The following is a 22071-nucleotide window of genomic DNA, read 5'->3' as shown; positions in this document are numbered from 1 at the left end:
CTTCAATCCCACTGGAAAGTCAAAATATATTCTAAGATCTTCCTATAAAGCAATCATTCCAATATTACACAAACATGTCCACGGGAAGCAGGAGGACAGTTCTCAGATCACCTCTGTTAAGCTAGTATAATTGTGAGACAAATTAAGCAAGGAACATTATCAGAAAATAAAGCCATTATCTCTTGAACATGGATACAGAATTCTTCAACAAATATTAACAAATCAAATCTAGCAGTGTGTTTAAAAAGATAAACATCAAGACTAAATTGGTTTCATTAAGGGAATGCAAGTGAAGTTTAAACATTGAAATGAAAGAAGACTATAAGATCAACTCTACACATGAAGAAAAAGCATATGTACAATTCTTATAAACATCTCAATAAGTCAAAAAGATAACCTCCTTAAGCTATTAAAAAAAAAAAACTGACCTCATCCTCCCATAAAAAGAGTTCAATAATTTTTAATGGTGAAATATTAGAAGGATTACCCTTAAAATCAAGAACAAGTCAAGGATGCTAATACTACCATTCTTTTGCTATTTTATGGAGCCAACTGGGTAAAACAAGAAAAATAATAAAGGAACAATGATTTTAAAAAGGAAGAAATAAAACTTTCATTATTTCTAGCTGATATGACTATAAGAAAATCTTTTTTTTTTTTTTAATTTTTATTTATTTATGATAGTCACAGAGAGAGAGAGAGAGAGAGAGAGGCAGAGACACAGGCAGAGGGAGAAGCAGGCTCCATGCACCGGGAGCCCGACGTGGGATTTGATCCTGGGTCTCCAGGATTGCGCCCTGGGCCAAAGGCAGGCGCTAAACCGCTGCGCCACCCAGGGATCCCGACTATAAGAAAATCTAAAGCATCTGCAGACAAATTTTCAGAATGAATGATTCAGTCAAGTGGCTGGATACAAGATGAATATACGAAAAGATACACTGCATTTCTATTTGTCAACAAAAGCTTGAAAACAATTTTCTATATATATACATATGTGTATATATATATGTATATATACACACACACACACACAAAATAAATGAAATCAGCAAAAGATATTGAATTTATTCCAGCAAATAAATTCAATAAAAGAAATACAGATCCATATAGAAAAAATTATAAGAGGTTAAAGACAACACATGTATCAAAAATATGCTATTTTTATAGATAGAAAGCCTGAAAATTGTGACAACAGTTTCCCCCAAATTCAATGCAATCCCAAAGTCCCCACACGTTCTTTTAAAGCTGATTTTAAAATTTAAATGTATGAGCAAAACCTAGAAATAGCAAAAACACTTTAGGAATTTGCCCTACTCTACTTTATATTAAAACATAAAGTGAAGTAATTAATACATTGTGATATTAACCTACGGATATATAAACAGAACAGAACAGAGAGCCAAGGAACAAACCCATACATGCAAGGAAAATTATTATGAAACAGAGAGTAAAGGGAAATCCACTCAATAAATGTTCAGGGACAAATGGTTACCAACTGGGGGTAGGGTGGGGGAGACACAAACTAAAACTGAAATCCTGACACCGTTATTTAAAAAAAAAAAACCAAAAAACTCCAGATGGATTTTTTTTTTTAAGAGGAAAAATAGAGGAAAAAAAATATGTGTGACCTTGTGGTAGAGAAGAATATAAGACAAGCAAAAAATTTAAAAAATCCCTCAAACAAAATTCTAATCATAAAAGAAATAGCCTAGTAGTTTGATAATATTAAAATTAAGAGCTTCTGCTTACTAAAGTGTACTTTAAAGAAAGTAAAAAATTAAGCCCGAAACTAAAGCAGGTAACATGAATAAAGGATTCTTATTCAAAATACATGAAGGAAAAAAACCAAAGAGTTTTAAAATGCATTGGAGATACTAACAAGCATTTCAAGATGGTGGAATACAAATGAAGACATGTTTAACATTCTTATTAATTAGGGAAAAATAAGTTGAGAGCAGGAGAAAATACTACCTTTTACCCATCCAACTAGAAAAAATAAAAGGGCTGACAATTCCAAGCACAAAATGAATTCTTAGATACCATTATACTCCCTCTTATATACCCTGGAAAACTCACACATGTGCACTAGGAAATGAGAATATTCATAGCTCCCCTGTTGGTGACAACAAAAAGGTAGCAATAACTCAAATCCATCAACAAGAAAATGGAGGAACATATTGTTTCACATAATAAAATACTATTACAGCAATGAAAATAGCTACATTCAATAACATGTATACATTTTAGAAACAATGCTCAGTGAAAGAGCTGTTAAAATTATACAACATAATTTTATTTTTAAAGCTCAAACTCTGGCAAAACTAAAAAGTGTAATTACTTTTATGAAGCATTAACACAATGAACACAAACTTGAGGACAGTAAGTGCGTCCACAGAGCAGACAGCAGGAGGAGACAGCCTAGCATGCAGATTGATGCAACAGTACTGACAATGCGCCAGCTCTTACTTATACACTGGGTAGTGAAATCAAAAATCACCATGTTATTTTTATGCTTTATAATTCACTACATTAATACATTAATCTATAGATATCAAATATTGTATGATAAACATTTTAGACAAACTATTAAATTAAAACTTATACAAAAATAGAACATGAAAGCTCTCCTGAGAAATTGTTTATTTCTTTCCAGTTTATTTTATAACATACTCCATCCCCACATCTATGACATTCATTATTTTATCTAAATCCTGTGCAATAATTTTAGGAATAGTGTCAAATACAATGGATGTTAAGAACAAGTAAAGATACTGTAAGGGGAATATAATGATGTGAAGGAGAATTATGTGAATGTTACATGTTCTGTTTATCCACAAATTGATTAAAATCAAAATAAATCAGTCATCTAATTTTCATTCATAAGCAGAGAGAAAGAATAAAAGAAATACATTAACATAATTTAGTGTCCTTCTTTATTTTATTGGTGTGTAATGGGCCAAGTCACTTTCTTTGCCACCATATTAAGCAGATTAATCCTTTCTTAAAATGTTAGAAACAATAAAGATCTATCAACGAGCAAGGTTTATTTTTTTAAGGGCCTGCATTAATGTAGATGCTTCCGAAGATAAATTAGTTATTTGTCCTAATGTTAAAAATAAAGGAAGAGGGGAAAAGACCACAGATTAAGTTAAGGACTATAGTATCTTCAAGAGAGATAGAGCCTTAGAACCGTGAGCATTGTAGAAAATAGCCAGATGTAGAAGAGAATAAGTCAAACTTTCAAGGGGAATAAACCAAAAGCATCTTGAACAAATAATGAAAAAGTGATCTGTCCTACATGAGTCATCTTCATAAAAATAATAAACAAATTTTTAAAGTATATCAAAGGAAGAAATGAATTTCCTTTAATAAAACAGGCAGCTCAGTAAGCAAAGTTTGAGAAATCTCAACACTTATTACTCAAAAAATTTTACCTCATATTGTTAAAGACAAACTGATATTATTCCTTAATTATATTTGAGGGAAAAGTTATCTTATTTTTAATTTGCCCAGAATGTGTATGTAAAAATGAAAGCTGAGTAGTAATTCGAGGCAGTGAATTGCACAGAACAATGCTCACTTGGTATTCATCCTAGGTCTTAAATAAATGCAGCCTGCCAAATGTAGCCCACTAGATTATTCTGAACCTCATTATCCAATTTCTTTTTCTAGAACCTTTGTTCCATTTCCTCCTTCCTATCAGGCATTTAGTTCACTGTTCTTAAAACTCTCTGCTGCTGAAATGAAAAAGAAGGAAAAGGAAAACAAGCACACATTTATTTTTCTACTTGAAGCAGCTCTAAACCATTACTAGATGTAAAAGATCTCTTAGAGCCTGCATGTCTTAAATGCTTTATGTCTACAGTGATGGGGGAAGGGATCTTTAGTCACCCACTGAGAGGGACAGCATGGCTACAGTGACTTCTCTGTTCTTTCTAGACTTTTCTGCAAGAATGTCTTTAAAGGAGCCTATTTGTTATGGCCTTTCCAGATTGCATGGAAGAAAGGGATGGGAGGAAAAAAAAAACAAAGAAGAGAGACACTTCAGGGCTGTTGCACATCACACAACCTAACCATTCAGATCAAAACCAAATCATTTTGGAGGTTCATAGGTTGACTCAAGGCCTGGAGAACCTGGATAGTCAGATATATTTCTATAAAAGATACCTCGCTAGGAGCCTAACTAGATTTTTGTTTCCAAAGGACTTCCAATTGGAATTCTACATGACTAAATTACTCTGTCAAAATAGTCCACTCTAATTAGAAGACATAATTAGGACAAAGACATAATAAATCATGAAATATAAATGCTACAAAGGGAGCTTTAATTATGTCCTTTTAATCAATTTTTCTCATTAACACATAAGTGTTGGAACACTATCTACCTCACACTGTCTCCCCCTCTGCACTGGCTATTTTATAGTGAATGTGTTTTTTCATGTTACATGGAAAAGTAACCAGTATGTTTTCTATGATGACAACCAATTCTTGCCTTTAAGCTTCATTTTCTATACAAAATTATAACCATGATAATAAAAAATACAAAGCCATATAAATAAAAGTTAATCTTCCTCAGCCTTTCTTCCACCATTATAAACATATTTGTGCACAGTCCTTGCAAACTTTGTCCAAACCTGTATAATCATATGTACGAGAATGCATATGAATACACATATGTGTGTGTATGCCTCTGTCATTTGATTAAACAAAAAAATTGAGATATTTTATAAGCTACAATGCAATTTCACTTTCCTCATTCAGCAATAAATCAACTGAAATTATTAACATTTTTAAAAAGATACATAGTATATCCCAAAATATGAATATATTACAATTCACTCAACTGTTCTCCCACTGACTAGCATTCATATTATTTTGTCTTGAGCTTTTGTCATTACAAAAAAATATTGCATCACAAGAATACACATATATATGTAAACACAGCCATCATTAGTCATTACATTTGTATTTTTATTGCTATGGGATGGTCTCAAAAACAGGACTTTCAAATAGCTGCAACAATTTTTTATATCCTACCAGCAATAAATATGTGGGAAACCATTTCAGAATATGGGTGTAGCTAAAGCATTTCACAAAGCAAAAGCCATATACTTTTAAGTATCAATTAGTCTGAGGTGATTTTTAATTTTATGTTATGTTTACATTGGTAGATTTAGTAAGGCTGCAATTATAAGGTATCTATAGAAGAATCACTGTTAAGAATACATATATAAGAATATATATTGTGGCTGAATGTAATTTACCTTTTTTTGATACTTCTGCCCCATTAAGTTCTTTTTGTGCTTCTTCAATTTTGTCTAAGAAAAACAAAGAAGTTTTACAAATCAATTCATCATACACAAACAAGAATACCATAAAACAAACATACTACTTAGCACATGGTGTCTGATACATTGTAGTAAATATTTATTGAATGAATTATTTATGAAACACATATGTGTAAACTCAAAATAATGATATATTCCCTTATTTTAAAACTGAATTTCTTATTTCATTCATGTCTTGGTTATAAGGACCAATTCCAATTAGTCAATGTTTCCAAAATGCAAATAATTAGTACATTTGAAACAGTGAACTATAGTTTAAAAATGTTTAGGAACCTAATAAAAGTATCTAAAAATAAATCCTCCATCATGAAGACATAAAAATGCCCAACAAGGATTTTATTAGAGATATACAACAAATGCCCACTAGCTTAGGAACAAGTCTAATCAAAGTTCATAGATGGCCTGAGACCTATGCCAAACATGGAAGAACCAGGAAATAAATGAAATGAGGAACCGAAGAGTAGCTTCATAGCCATCTGTCTTGCCAACCTTTGGTAACATGATAGTTATTTATGAAGTGTGAGGGTAGCATACTGCATTAAAGAGATACTCTATCAAAGTAATGACCACAGAACTGCTAAATATGAACCAGTTTTGAAGGATCAAGTGTAACCTGGAGGTAATAACTAACAAGACGCTGGGACGGCTGCCCCAGGGAGGGTTAGGAGGGATGGACAGCAGAGGTAGCCAGTGTGGGTTAAGCCAACAGGTCTTAGATCTGAGGCTCTGAGCACCACCGGGTTTTGAGTAAATAAATAAATAAATAAATAGCACGTGTTCCACTTTAGGTAACAATTAATTTTAACTTTTTAAGGATATACTTATTTGATGATCGTGACAATAACCAATTCCAAGTTTAACACAGGAGTCTAAGTGCTCATGATAATGGTAGAAGTTACAAAATTCCCAGGGCACTATTTTGTACTGAAATGAATACAGAACCAGTAATTATATAATATTTTAGTTAGTCCATGGAAGTATCATTTAAAAGCTTTTCAAAATATTGGTACTTGAGCCATTTATGCCTTTGGGCATCCACCATGAGTCCCTAAAAATGGTCTCCAAGGCTAACAGTACCACCACTGGCCGCAGATGATCTTCCAAAATGCATCTTTTTTCCAAACAAATAAAAGAGGCAGACCCCACCACAGGCCCTTTGAACTCTGGTCCATCTGCTGCTTCTCCCATCAATCTTGCCGGGAAAGCCAGAAATGCGGAGAACCTTCAATTTACTGATCAAACTTCTTTTAAATTGCATATTGATCCACCCAGTCTATAAAATAAAGGCAGAGTGGAAGCAGCAAGATAAAAGAGACAAGCTAGTTTGAAATATTAGACACTATCAGTGTTGGTTGAAATAACTAAATTTTTATCCTGACAAATGTATCCCCACAGTATGTCCTATTTATTTGATGCTAATCATTGGATCCAGAATGAGATGTATGAAGAGTAACCTGTAGAAATAACAGAATTTTTCTTATTTATAAATTTTAGTTACTTGTCATGAGATGACAAGTGAAATCGGAAGCCCTCCTAAAAAAAAAACAAAAAACAAAAAACAAAAAACCCAAAACAAAACAAAAAAACCAACCTTCTTATTAAATGTAGAAAGTGGATCCTGCCTCAGCAATAATTTTGCTTCGAAGAGAAAAATACAAAATGCATGGATGAAATCTATGTTAACATAAATAACAAAAGGGCAAGGGCCACTTTTTTTTTTTTAAGATTTATTTTATTTATTTATGATAGACATAGAGAGAGAGAGAGAGAGAGAGGCAGAGACACAGGCAGAGGGAGAAGCAGGCTCCATGCCGGGAGCCCGACGTGGGACTCGATCCCGGGACTCCAGGATCGCGCCCTGGGCCAAAGGCAGGTGCTAATCCACTGAGCCACCAAGGGATGCCCAAAGGGCCACTTTTTAAAAAATAAAATATACTAAGTACACTGGAGACCTTCAAAAATGTAAGGAAACAAATTGTATAATTTAAATATACAGTCCTTGAGAAACATAAAAAGGAAAAAACACTGTTATTTCTATGTCAGCAGTTCATCCAAACTTAACCATAAATAATATGTATGTATATATTATATATATTCATAGTAGTAATGGCTAAGTTTAAGAGTTTATGCACACATATTTGGGATTATATAATAAAACAACTGTTTATTAATAGAATCAATTGTGACTCAAAGCAACAAAAACTCAAAATCTAACATGTATTTAAGGAACAGCTGCTATTCAGTATATGGAGGTTTGGTCACCTTCTGTTTGCATGTTAACATAACAAATTCTTACAAAAATGACCTCAATTTACATGGGATCACAAAACACTACTCTTTGTGCTAAATTTTCAATTAAGTTGCCTTTTTCTCTTGATAATAATGTGCATAAATCAGCAGATGTAGGACATCTACTATGTTAGGGATAAGCATCTACTTAAATGCTTTTACCTAAAGCTGTAGTTTAATAGGTAAATACAATTTTCATGGAGAGGGCTTCTAAAAGCCAATTTTCAAAGCTTTTGCTTCAAGTTTTAGAAAAGTCTTGTTTATATTTAACCTCTGCTTTATGATTCTCCTGGTTGATCAGGATGTTTCAGAGACACTCCAAAAGCCAGAGAAAGTAGTCATACATTGTATGCTCTTAATTGGATCATACAAGGCAATTCACTGATATTTAAAGCAATATTTATCACTTTTTTTACTATGACTCCAGGCAATAAATATATTCTTACATTCCAACCAATTACACGTGTGTACTATTATGTGTATACATAATTCAGGAACAAACTTACCCATACTCCATCCTCTATCTTTTCCTATTAAAAATGAAAAATGCTACCTTGCCCAACCAGCTACACTGATTTTATGTCCTACTGCTGGATTCCTCACCTGATATAAGCAGTTCCCTACACATCTCTTTTACTTTTTTTTTTTTTTATCCTTTCCCTTTAACCAAGGATAATACTTGCCAACAAATATATGATCTCATTATTATAAGCCTTGACGTGGGGGGTTGAGGGTGCAGTTAGGATGGGATCTCAGACTCGGAGCCACCTCCCCAGTGTCACTGCCATCTGAGGTAACAACTTCACAGAGAAGTACACATTCAGAAACAAATTGTAGTTTCTCATTGCTGTTGTTTAAGAATAAAAATAGATATGCTCACCAAATGAATACTCACACCATGTTGGTAAATCTAGAGTCACGCATTCTTATGTAATGAGTTCTTACTGTATTGAAGATGCAATTCTAATTAATTCCATTTTTAATAAATGTACTTGGAGGAGCTGTCACCCAAAAAGAGGTCCCGACTACATGAATGGATCCATAATCTTTTCTGAGATCCACTGGGGCCCATGGTTGAAAGAGTAACAGGCCAGGGGAGGGTAGGGGGTACTAATCATCTAAGTCATATTTTGGCTCTGCAACTATTAAAAATTTACAACTTTTTTATAGATTTTTCTCCTCCAATAAAGCACAGAAGCTGTTCGTTAATGGTGAAGACTATGAACAATCATGTATAATGCCTTACATATTTAAAAACTTTTGTTTGTACAAGAAAAAATTCAAAAATATTTTATTTCTATCATCCATAAATAATTAAAGAAAAAAGTCTCTTTACTTGTGAAATATAATCAGAAACGACTGAACAAAAACCAAAACCAAAACCAACTCCTAGAGCCCTTAAGAAACCACCTCTCTTTTAGGGCACAGGGAAGAAGACTGAATGATTAAAAACAAATAATTTGCAATAATAAAGCACTCTTTAAATGCACGTTCATGGTAAGTTCCTGCTCTTTGACCATTTACACCCTATGGTGAAGGGTGGGTGCCTCTCTCGGCACCAGTCCCCCAGGAGCCTCAGGATACAAGACACTAGCTTTGGGGACCAACCCATGAAGCCCTTAAGATTTGATTCAACAAAAGCTGTGTTTTTATTGTGCTGAATGTCTCCTCCATGTCATGTACAATAGGAAGAACTAGAGATAGGAAAACAAAAAGCAAAAAAAAAAACAAAACAAAACATGGTAGCTGAGTGGGGAAAAAATAAAACAAGACGAAATCAGAGAGGGAGACAAACCATAAGAGACTCTATCACAGGAAACAAACTGAGGGTCACTGGAGGGGAGGCAGGTAGCGAGATGGGGTGACTGGGTGATGAAATGAGCACTGGGTGCTGTGTTAAGATTGATGAATCACTGCACTCTACCTCTGAAAGTAATAATACACTATATACTAATTAATTGAATTTACATAAAATTAATTAATTCTAATTAAAAAAAAAACCAAAAGACCCAGAATGGCTTTCCAAGAGGGGCTCACAGATTCTTATATCTTTTATTTTATTATTTTTTTAAGGAATTTTTGTATTTACTCATGAGGGACACAGAGAGAGGCAGAGAAACAGGCAGAGGGAGAAGCAGGCTCCATGCAGGGAGCCTGATGCAGGACTCGATCCCAGGACCATGGGATCACGACCTGAGCCAAAGGCAGATGCTCAACCCCTGAGCCACCAGGTGCCCCAATTCTTATATCTTTACACAATCATTTTAATATCAATTTAAAGGTAAACACAAGGTGGGAGGTTCTACTGTGCAGCTAACAAGGTCCTCCTCCGCCTCACTCCCAGCACCGCTCTAGGCTTTCTTTCTGGCTTCAGCCCCACCTACAGGCAGGCTCCATCACATCCCACCCCATCCCTTCTCCTGGTGGCATCCTTTCCAGATTCGACTCCCCCAAGAAATCTTCTCTTCACACCCTCATTCACAGCCTGTCACTCCCTTCTTTGTGCCACCACCAAACCCTGCATGTGGAACCCTGTCTCTCTGTAGCGACACAGCTCATGATCACGCGCCCCAGTGACAATGAGAGGGACCTGGGGGATTTACTGACCAGGTAAATGCTGACCCTAACCTGCTGAGACATGGAGGAGCACTGGGTCGTTCTGAAAAAGAGGGATAGGTATACCTGCACACAGAGGTGGTTCCGCTTAAAAAACCAGCCTTTTATCCTCTTTGACATTACAAATGATTGCGACATTTGGGAAGCCATATGGGTACATTGAAAACTCTTGAATCAACTATTTATTACTCCATTCGATCAATGGCAAGTGCTTCCCACCTTAATTTTACTAGCATACCCTTCTCTCCTGCTTTTCGGTTAGGCACCTGTAACCCCTGCTCTACCACCACGGACTCTCCCTCTTCACTTGGCCCTAAAAGCACCAACAGGGCAGGGAAGAGTAAAATGTTATGAAGTAGCTCCTAATGAACTGTAAAAGGCACCTCTATTTACTGAAAGAGATACCATCTGATTGAAAAAGGATCACCATATGGGACTGTACTATTTTTACTACGAAATAAGCATAACTCCTACATCCCCTCATTACCCGTCAGTACAAGCTCCTTACTCTTACTGTTAACTGCTAGAGCTATTTCAGTAGGACTAAATATATGACAATGACGTAATGTTAAAAACGCATCCAATACCCAGAACCATTTATACATGCTCTTTTAAATGAAAATTCTCCTGGGGTTCGCTACTAACTCAGCTAAGTAAGCCTGGTCATACATCCTCGTACCTCTGAACTTATGTCTTCTAAGAAGACGACACTGTACAATAAAACTGAAAATGATAATCCAGACTGGGGATATTTCAAATCGGAAAATACTGCCTGAAGTAAGTAGGGTAAAGAAAACAAAATCAGAAACTCATCTCTGTCCCAAGGAATTTGAAAACTGAGATTAATTAGTAAAAAGTTTCCAGGAAACAGTATTACTCAAGCTGATCCAGGAAGAGGAAATCTCCATGGGAATAACCACGATGGATGCAGCTGAGAAACTGACCAAAGAATAACCCAGAATTACCTTTTTTATTTTTTTGAGAGAGATTGACGGGAGGGTGGGGGCAGAGGGAGAGGGAGAGAGAGAATCCCAAGCAGACTTTGAGCTCAGACCAGAGCTCAATGCGGGGCTCAATCTCATAACCTTGAGACCATGACCTGAGCCAAAATCAAGAGTCAGATGCTCAACTGACTGAACCACCCAGGTACCCTTAGAATTAATTTTGTTTTGTTTTGTTTTGCTTTTTACAGGTTCTAGGCCTAAATGGTTTTGTTATTAAATTCTTTCAGATTCTGAAGAGTAAAGCATTTCCTACACTGTTTCAGAGTACAGGATAACATAAAAGCTGTTCTATGTCATTTTATAAAGCTGGTATGACCCTGATATCAAAATATGGCTAAAGGGGCAAAAAAATCAATACCACAGGTAAGTCCCATGTGTGAGTACTGATCCAACAATCTATATCAAGAAGTACAGAAGCACCTGGCTGGCTCATTCAGTGAAGCATGTGGCTTTTGATCTTGGGCATTTAGATTACCTAAAACATAAAAAAATAAATACAAAAAATTTTTAAAGAAGTATATTCAAAGTTTGGAAAACCACATCCAAGTAGGATGTAAAGTAAGTATGCAAAAGTATTTCAATATTAGGAAGTGCTGTTGTTCTAATTTGTTAACAACAATAGTACAAGAGAGGAGGGAAAGGGAATTTAAATAATGTCCAGAATGGACATGATTAAATCACATCTATTGTTAATGTAAGAACAAAACGGAAAACAATAAACAAAAAAATCCTCAACAATAAAAAGAAACAGGGTAGACTTCACTGTATTAACCAAGCATTATTCTAATGAACACCTGAAAACAAAATTGGCCACTAATCATGTTATGACTTTCTTGAGGAAGCCATCCCTGACCAGGACCCTCACCTCGGATCTGCATTCCTAGCTTGGTGCCCTCACCTCCAAAGCAGCATACATTACTGCCAGGTTTTATGGGATCCTTTCTTTTTTATTTTTTAAAAGATTATTTATTTATTTATTTATTTATTTATTTATTTATTTATTTATTTATTTATTTATTTATGACACACAGAGAGAGGTAGAGACACAGGCAGAGGGAGAAGCAGGCTCCCTAAGGGGTGTCTGACATAGGACTCGATCCCAGGACCCTGGGATTACAACGTGAGCCAAAGGCAGATGCTCAACCACTGAGCTACCCAGACGATACCCACTGAGATATCCAAAACATTAAACAGGGTTCATTCAGTTCAGAATATATTTATTAGCTCCTATTGTAAGGATACAGAGAGATGAGTGATCCCACATGCAGGAACTTACAGGAGTCAACCAGCCATTCTTCCACATGGTGGAACGGTGTGATGAGGGTGTTCAGGGAGGGGAGCATGAGGAGGTTGGAAACGCAAACAAAAACAGAGGGTGTGTCAGGAGCTCAAAGCAGCTTGGGAACAGATCTGGAAGAGAGTAGGTCTAATGAAACAGGATTTGGAAACTACCTTCTTACATGTCTAACAGTTGAAAGCATACCACGGGGTTGGTGGAAGCAAAAACAAGCTATTCTATGAAGTGACTTGGCCATAGGTATTAAGATCTTTGAAAACCACAGCATCCTTAATACAGTGATTAAAGCACTGGAAATCTAGACTGAGACCATAAGAGGAGTGGGGTAAAGGCCATTCATCACAGTGCTTGTCATACTAGAAAAAGAAAATCATCTACAGCACCTAGAAGGTGTTCAATAAATATCTGTTGAGTGACTACTTGAGAAATAATTATAGCACTTCCATATGACCGAGTATTATAAAAGCATCACAGTCCAGGTTTCTGGAAGGAGGTCCTCCTGAAGCAATACTGGCCCCAGGTTACACTGATCTAAAAGCTCTGACAAGGGTTTTTTTTTTTTTTTTTGAAGATTTTTATTTATTTACTTAGGATTTTATTTATTTATTCATGAGAGAGACACAGAGAGAGGCAGAGACACAGGCTGAGAGAGAAGCAGGCTCCCTGTGGGGAGCCCCATGCGGCTGGGATCACACCCTTAGCTGAAGGCAGAGGCTCAACCACTGCGCTTCCCAGGCGTCCCGACAGAGGGTTTTAATGGGCCGCCTACTCTCCAGTTAAGAACCACTAGTGGGATGAGAGGCAGCCCCAACTGTTAAGGAGGAGGTAAAGAAAACGCAAGAAAGAGGCAAAGAAAAAAAAAAAGGAATGGTTGGAAAAAAAATGAGGAGACCCAGAAATAATTTTGGCCTCAGAGGTCAGGAGGACAGTATTCACTGTCCAGTTGATGATACAATGGGTACAGGCTGGAAAAGCTTCCCCTGGGTGGCCCTCAGGATCCTGGTGAGGTGTCGCCAAGCTCCCAGTGGGGAGGCTGACGCACAGGCCTGGGACAGAGACAGGAGGGAGGCAGCGAGGAGAACAGAGCAGAACTGTCTTTCCAAACCCTCAGTGGAGAAGGAGAGAGGGAACTGGGGAGGCAGGACCAAGGGAAGGTCGTTTGGTGTGTTTTTCAGAGACGTTACATCAGGTGAAAAGTCTACTGATGAGAAGGCTGAGGTTGAAGAAATGCACATCCAAGGGCCTCGATTTTACTGAGATGAGAGGCGAGGTGGTCTGCAAAGAAAGAGGAGCTCAAGTGTTTCCGTAAGGGGTCTTCAAGGCTGGCTAAGGTGAGACAGATTACTGACAGGAATGGAAGAGCTGAAGGATTTTAAGGACACGTGAAAGCACTGATGAACAGCGACAAGGGATCTGTGACGTGGAGACCCTCGGACACCGGATACTCTGGTGCACACAGCAGTGCCCTTTATCTCAGCAAAGTCTGGCAACCTGCACAAAGAAAGGGAGAAGGAATGCCAAATCTGCACTTTTCCAGGGGGAAGGACAAAGAATTCAGGGAGACGAAGCTGCTAGAGGATGGGCCATTCGCTCAGCCAGATACACAAGATGGGTAGTGGTTCAGTGGGCAGTGGCGAGGAAGGAACTGAGAAAAGAGACGGACAAACTGAGGGGTAGGGGACAGTGACTGGGAGTTTGGGGCCCACAAACAAGCCTGGCTAGAGGTTATGATCGATTTTTTTTTTTTTTTTTTTTTTAAGATTTTGTTTATTAACTCACAAGAGACACACAGAGAGAGGCAGAGACACAGGCAGAGGGAGAAGCAGGCTCCCTGTGGGGATCCCGATGCGGGACTCAATCCCAGGGCCCTGGGATCATGCCCTGAGCCAAAGGCAGACGCTCTCCATTGAGCCACCCAGGTGCCCCCATGATCAATTTCTGACAAGGGGTTCATGGGTCTGAAAAAGATCCAGAGTGTGGCGGCAGGTAAAAGTTACACTTTCAGGTGTATGTAAAAATATAACTTTATATATTTTGCAAAATTGTTCATTTATCCTTCTCAGAAAGCATGCTTCCATTGTGACACGGAGAAAAATTTAAAACCGTTCAAAGAGGAAAGTAAAAGCTCCATCATGCTTTTAAAAATATGGATAGATTCAATGCAATGTTTCTTCTGTAAGAAAATCATCTTGATATCAAAGCTGACCATGGATGTAACAAAATGTACACAGACACACACAATGTTACCACTGAACCATTCTAAAGCTTTTAAATTACTTTTTTGTCTCTTAATAACACATCACCCAGTTTCACTTTGCAGACAGTCCCTTAGTCTTCCTCAGCAGAGCCAAGAACTCTGTTAGGTCACCAGGTGCAAAATACACTTTTAATAGTGGGATAATTATACCTTTTTACCCCTACGGGGAGATGGGAAGACCCCTGGTTTTCATAATTGAGTGTACATTGCCTAAGAAGTGAAAAAACAAAGCAAACTCCCCAAGTCTCCTTCCTGAAACCTCACACACTTTCAGAACCCATGAGCAGTCCAGCCAAGGAGATTGAGTTTGAAGAAAAGCTCCTTCTTCAGATGGATGCCAAAGCAATGTGGCCCAAGGCCACATCCCTTATTGCCATCCTTCTAGCTCCTGCCTTGTCCTCTCTTATAAGTCACCTAAGACACCAGAAGTCCACCTGTGCTCATTTATTACCAGAATCATTTAAAAATCTGGGTATGAAGGCTGCACCCCGTATCAGTCAAGTCAGTACTAAGATTCCCAGGTGATTCCAATATGCAGCCAAACCTGAAAATCAATGTTCTCTAAATTATAGATACTATCAGGTCAAGATTTAAAATTGTGTAAAACCCAAGTAGTCACGGGAAAAAATCTTATCGGCTGGCTCCTCGGAGCAGCTTTTCATCAAGTAACAGGGATGGGGCAGTGACATCATCCGCCTCATGAGAGGGGCTGCTGCTGCCTTTGGTGAATTCCATGGAAGACGAGGAAGGAAAGCTCCATGTGTACTTCATGGCTACGGATGTTCAAGTCTATTGCTACAATGCAAAGCCAAAGCATACATATTAATAAGCATTAATAAGCATTACATAAGCATTATATCACAGATAGATCTACTACTCATTACCAATATGAGTCCTAAACTAAAAAATAAGTTTCCAACTGAAAAATGTATGTTTGAAAATACAAAAAGTATTTAAACATAATAAGCTCCTGTGTAAAGATGCCAAAAATTGACATGGATTAATGTAGTTTTCTAATAACTGCATTAAAATACTTGGCCCCTTTTGGGTCAGATATTATTATTATTAGAGTATGACAACATTGGTTTCCTCTTCCCAGTTGATGATTTCTGATGTCGTGAATGGGAGCAGGTAGTCATGGTAACTCTGACAGGGAGAGAAAGGATTAGGAAGACAGAGTGTTCTTATCCTGAAAGGCTAAATGCCAGGTTCCACTGAACTTGAGTCACTAACCCGGGAATGGATTCATGCACTTATAAATACATGTGTGCACCCTCATGTGTGTGTGCATGCACGCACGTACACACAGACACACACACACACACACACACACACACACACACCAAATTCAAGGGTAGGCCTGTAAATGTAGAGATGGTTGAGAGAGAACCAAGAGAGGTGGATCTCAAAGTCTGAAAAAGAACTCTTCTGGCTTTTCAGGCTGGCTGTCTTACCCTCCATCAGCAAGTAATACACATTTTTCCCTACAACTTTTTAAAGGCCTTTTTTTTTTAAGATTTTATTTATTTATTCAAGACAGAGAGAGAGAAAGTGAGAGAAAGAGAGAGAGAGAGAGGCAAAGACATAGGCAGAGGGAGAAGCAGGCTCCACGCAGGGAGCCTGACATAGGACTCAATCCTGGGTCTCCAGGATCAGGCCCTGGGCTGAAGGTGGCGCTAAACTCCTGAGCCACCAGGGCTGCCCCCTTTTAAAGGCCTCTTAAAGAAAAAAAGAGAAAAAGACAGACAGACAAAACAAAATGGAGGACTTAAATACAAAGTGTTGCTATGATCTAGGGCAAAACTAAGCATACTGAACTGTATCTGAGGGAAGGCAAGCTGTCCACTTCTACATACCTGGAGGGCTCTTCTTGGGACATCCTCCTTATACCTCTCACTGGAAGCCCACTCACCATTCTTTCCCTCATCAGGAAACAGTTAATGCTCACAGTATGCCTGGAACTGTGGTAATTGTACTGTGGGCTGGAGTAAACAATAGTCTAATACTTCAGATTTCTGGTTCCACTGGTTCCATCTTGTGATCTCCAGTTACTACACAAATACAAATAAATCTATATTCTCTAAGAAGTAGGGGGAAAGGAGAGGGTGGAGGAAAGGATGAAGACTAAAAATATGAGGGCAGAAAGAAAGCAATGGAATAAATAACTACCGCAAACCCCCTTCAGGTAGAAAAAGTATTTAGAGACACAAGACTGGATAAGGAAGTATAACTACCTTTCTTCTAGAATTCTAACTGGATAAAATGTCAGTCTGGGGTAAGGAATACTTTGCTATTTTGGTTTTCTACTACATACCTGGCAAAGAGCTAGGACATGTGGTCTTCCCAGCTACCTGCCACTGGATTTACCATCACTGTGCTGGCACTTTCTGCCCATGGATGTCCCAGCTCACAAGCTTGGATGTTATGGCTACATGGTTCAAGCCCTGGCCTACTGGTTGATACACAGCTAGCTTCCCTTCAGCAAGATTCAACTCTATAGGAAAATAAATTCCAAGACATGTGTGCCGTATTAAAGAGACTCTGAAAAGCCTTCTCTAGACCGTATGACATTAAGCACTTAACTGCATTCTAATGAAAAAAAGAACCAAGATTGATTGATTTTGCTTGTACTCCTAACACAAATTTAGCAGACCCAACACACTCATCTAATGTATAGGTATGGCCACCTCTCATGGTTGTATTTAAAGGAATTTTATCTTTTATTTTCTTGTGAAAAGGAGAGACAGAAACTAACATGTGAATATTTTGCCTGAAATGCATTATTCACTCAAGAAATGCTGACTTTGGGGCACCTGGGTGCTCAGTCAGTAAGCATCTTTCTTTGCCTCAGATCACGAACCCAGGATCTTGCATCAAGCCCTGTGTTGGGTTCCCTGCTCAGCAAAGAGTCTGACTCTTTCTCTCTTCTGCCCCTTCCCATGCTTGTGCTCTTTCTCTCTCACAGTCTCTCAAATAAACAAAATCTTTAATAAATAAATAAATAAAAGTTCCATATTCCAAAGTTTAAAAAGAAACAAAAGAAGCACAATTTTTTTAAAAAAACTAAGAGATTACCAATGTATTATTAGTGTATCGTTATACCACTATAGTTCAAATAATAATCATAAGCAAGAAATGATATATAAGTATTAAGTAAATGAAGCAAGGTACCCACAAGCCCAGCATACAGTGGACATTCAAGAAAGGTCATGGCTCCCAGAAATAATCAGAGCCAACAGGAAATTAAATAATTTCTGAACTACCACTAGGAGTCAGGTTTGTACACACCAAAGCTGAAAAAGATATCAAAAAGAAAAGAAAATGATTTCTAGAAATATGCTATCCAATGCTCTTAAATCCTTTGGATGTGGCAGGAGGAGGTTAAGAACTTAAAGATGAGAAAGAAAGTTAAAAAAAAAAACAAAACAAAAAACAAAACCCAAGGAGTAAAACAATGCATATAGTATGCTTCCATTTGTGTCAGAATATAAAAAGAATGTGTGCACACATGCGCCCCCGTGTGTGTGTGTGCATGTGTGTGTGTGTATATGTGTGTGCATGTTACGGAAGGCTCTATATAACACTGCTGGTATTTACAGCCACCCCTGAGGAAAGGTGTCCACATAAGAAAGGTATATATTTCATTGTACTTTTTAATGTCTTTTCTGTTTTAGTTAATATTGTAGGATTTATTTAAGTTCTGAAATGTAAACAAAAATATATGGTACGAGAATAAAACAATATTCCAACTACACAAATTAACCACCGTTAGCATGTTGGCACATCAGATTCCAGGTTATTTTCCATGTGTGTATACACACACACACACACACACACACACTCCTTAAAAATGAAATGACATAAGAACTATATAGACACAATGTCTTTTTTTTTTTAAGGAATATCTTCCTCTTACTCCAATACTGATCCATCACTTTTTCAAATTTCATTTTTAAAAAAAAGCTACTTAAAAAAATAAAACAAAATTTCAAAATGTTTCTATTTAAAAAAATCCTTATGACAATACACACACGCACATGAGCATGCACATTCTTTTGCATATGGTCTCAGGGGCTGCAGAGACCCTAATCCAGGTTAAAAACTTCTGACACAGACCTAATCTACACTATTACCATTCTTTTGCATTCTTTTTTCTTTAATTTTTATTTATTTATGATAGTCACAGAGAGAGAGAGAGAGAGGCAGAGACATAGGCAGAGGGAGAAGCAGGCTCCATGCACCAGGAGCCCGATGTGGGATTCGATCCCGGGTCTCCAGGATCGCGCCCTGGGCCAAAGGCAGGCGCCAAACCGCTGCGCCACCCAGGGATCCCTATTCTTTTGTATTCTAAGTGAGCATTCAAAGGTATATTTTCACAGTGATACTAAATATGTTTTCATTTTTTTTAGTTGTTCAATTTTTCCCAAAATAATTTAGCAATGTAGCTCTTACTAGTACAAACTATTCTTATGTAGCCGCATGAAAAAAAGGGGAAAAAAAGAGGTAATTGTAACAAATAATCTGTTCTTTTTCTTAATTTACCAGTCCTATTATATTTAACAACTCTTTACAGAATAGAGAGTAGACAGGAAAGAAAAAAAAATCACTGTTCTCAGTACATCAGGCATTGTGTTTAGCACAGTACATTTCATTTCTTTCTTAGATCTAACCCTGTGCAAAGCTTTGATCTAGATACAGTGTCTACCCTTTGGAGGCCAGGCTCTTGTGGAGATGAAAATATATTAATCAAGTAAAATGTATTAATGTATTAGTATTGATGATATATAGTAAAAAGTGATACCCTCTCAATAGCAAAAGGAAGAAAGGAAACAAAGCAAAATTCTCATAGTACATGCCCAACACATAACCCACCTAATTTTTGCTTACAATAGCGTGTAGGGAGAGTAAGGCCCGGTGAAATTTTCCACCAGCTGCCAGTCAACCTGAGACACCAAACTTATGAACCAAAAGGATCCGAGGACTTATTCCTCCACCATGCCAACTTGGGAGGCTTCCCAGAGTCTCTTAATTCCTTAAGTAATCATCTTACTAATATTGTAAAACTCTTCCATTGAGAGCAAGAATTTATTATCTACTCATTTAGGATTTCTGGCGTCTGGTAATGCCAGAGTGGCTTAAAGGAGACTAACTCCCCCTGTCAATACAATAAAAGTATGTATGAAGTATTAAATAGCCAAAAAAAAAAAAAAGGAAGGTACTGGAGAGTGACCAGGAAGCAGATAGAAACTGGATAGGATTTGACCTTGGAAGGGTAAGAAGCAAACAATGTTAAGATACACATTTCAATGGCCCTTTCCTGAGGGGCAATCACCAGTCCCTGAAGAGCAGAGGTGGAGCAAAGGGCACAGAGGTAGATTGTGGAACTGCTACAACAGCTGGTCATCGAGGGTGGGGGAAATCCCAGAGGGAGCCTCAAAGAGAAGAGCCTGGAATCTGTGAACAAGCCCCTCAAATCCTTGGTTGACTCTTAAACTGCTTGTATGGACCTTAAGGAACCTAAGGGAAAGAAACCCAAGGGCAGGCTGAAAGACGGAGCAAAGTAACAGCAGCAACTGGCAGTATGAATACAGGGGACACTGAATTTGGAATTCAAGTCCTGTCACATTCGAGGATCCAGGCAAATACCTTGTATTTCCAAGGAAATCTCAGAAGGCCATGCCTTAGTATTAACATCACATCTTGGACTTGGGGCAAGTCAAAGAGACCCACTCCAAAAAGCCTCCACAAGTTTTGGAAGATCTGATAGTAATTTAACCATCTGCTAGTACAAAACTCAACAGTCGTCAGATGAAAATGACAGAATCCAGACTTCTAATAACATATCAACCACACTGTTCTGTATATAACAGAACATTAGGAGGAAGATGAATCATGAAATTGCTACAGACAGAGAAGCCAGGAAAAAGAATTAGATCTACAGATGACAAAGACATAATTAGCAGATAAGAAATTTAAACTATTAAAAAAAAACAAAAAAAAAAAAAAAAGAAATTTAAACTATTAACGCATGACAAAAAAAAAATTACAGAAAAAAAGAGATGAATCTTGTAAAGAATCAATTGTAGGAGAATTTCAGAACATATATAAGAACTCTAAAAACAGTGGAAATAATACCAAGAAAATTGCAATATCTGAAAAAAAATTTCACTGGATGGTACTAAGAACAGATCAAACACTACAGCAGAAAAAATTAGTGAACTTGAAGACAAGTCAAAAGGAATTATCCAAACTGAAGCAGAGAGGGAAAAAACTGAAAAATAACATAGTCTCATTGCCCAGTGGAACAATATCAAGTAATCTAACATATATGTAACTAATGTCCCCAAAAGAGAGGAGAGAAAATGGGGAAGAAATAATAGCTGAAGAAATAATAGATGAATTGTTCCCAAATTTGACTAAAACATCAATCTATGGATCTAAGAAGCTCAGTGAACCCCAAGGTGGATGAACACAAAGAGAAGGACACATATGTATGTCCTAGTGCAACTGCAGAATATGGAGGAAGGAAGAGAGACAGTACAAATAAAAAGACTGTATTTCTCTTTTTTTCAATTCTTTAAGAAAAACTAACCATTATAGCAAAAAATAAAAACAATATATTATAGGGTTTATAACATACACAGAAGTAAAATATGTGATTAAAAACATTAACTCATCTCAAATGCCCCAAGCCCAAGGTCATCACGAAGTAATGAACTCATACAAATCTGAATCTTAATACCTTTAAAGTTATTTTGTCTTACACCAAGTCTTAAAATGCTAGATTGACATGATTATTTTTTAAAAACCACAAAACTGAAATAGATTATTAGATGGTTTGTTCCCAACCTATTTTCTGGTACACATTTCACACAGCAAGCAGACTATCAGCTTTGGCAATCTTTTGAAAAACTGAGAGCATCCTCTCTTTTTAAATAAATCAATTATTTCATTCTATTAACTACTGGCAGAGTGTGAGCTCAAGTAAATGCTAGGGAAAATGAAAAAAGCTTCTGGGAGGGAAGAACGTGAAGAAAGTAGGAATGAGTACACGGCATGTGGGGTACAATGAGTAGGTGTGGTGTGGCAGAAAGTAAACATGCAGGGTGAGAAGAGAACGTGGTGAAAGGCTAACATATCAGGAAAGTAATCAGAGAGTCTCAAATGACACAGAAGGTTCAGGTTTGCTGAGTAGGTGACAGATAGAGCCACACCACACATCATAGAGGCAAATGACCTACTTTCCCCCACATCTATCCA

The 22071-nt window shown here is 37.4% G+C and overlaps 1 protein-coding gene across 5 annotated transcripts in view; it reads right to left on the bottom strand.

Annotated features, from left to right (window-relative positions):
* HIVEP1 (HIVEP zinc finger 1) overlaps positions 1 to 22071 on the bottom strand; it is a 149122-nt gene that overhangs the window by 68182 nt on the left and 58869 nt on the right. For all 5 annotated transcript variants that reach the window (XM_025444347.3, XM_035710453.2, XM_035710454.2 and 2 more), the window contains exon 3: positions 5265 to 5318. In XM_025444347.3, coding sequence (XP_025300132.2) covers positions 5265 to 5318 — 54 coding nt within the window. The remainder of the gene's footprint in view (positions 1 to 5264; positions 5319 to 22071) is intronic.

This window comes from Canis lupus, chromosome 35, assembly GCF_003254725.2.
Source record: "Canis lupus dingo isolate Sandy chromosome 35, ASM325472v2, whole genome shotgun sequence".
Classification (NCBI taxonomy): domain Eukaryota; kingdom Metazoa; phylum Chordata; class Mammalia; order Carnivora; family Canidae; genus Canis; species Canis lupus.
The sequence above is the reverse complement of the archived record's forward strand: the minus strand, read 5'-3'. Positions and strand labels throughout refer to the sequence as shown.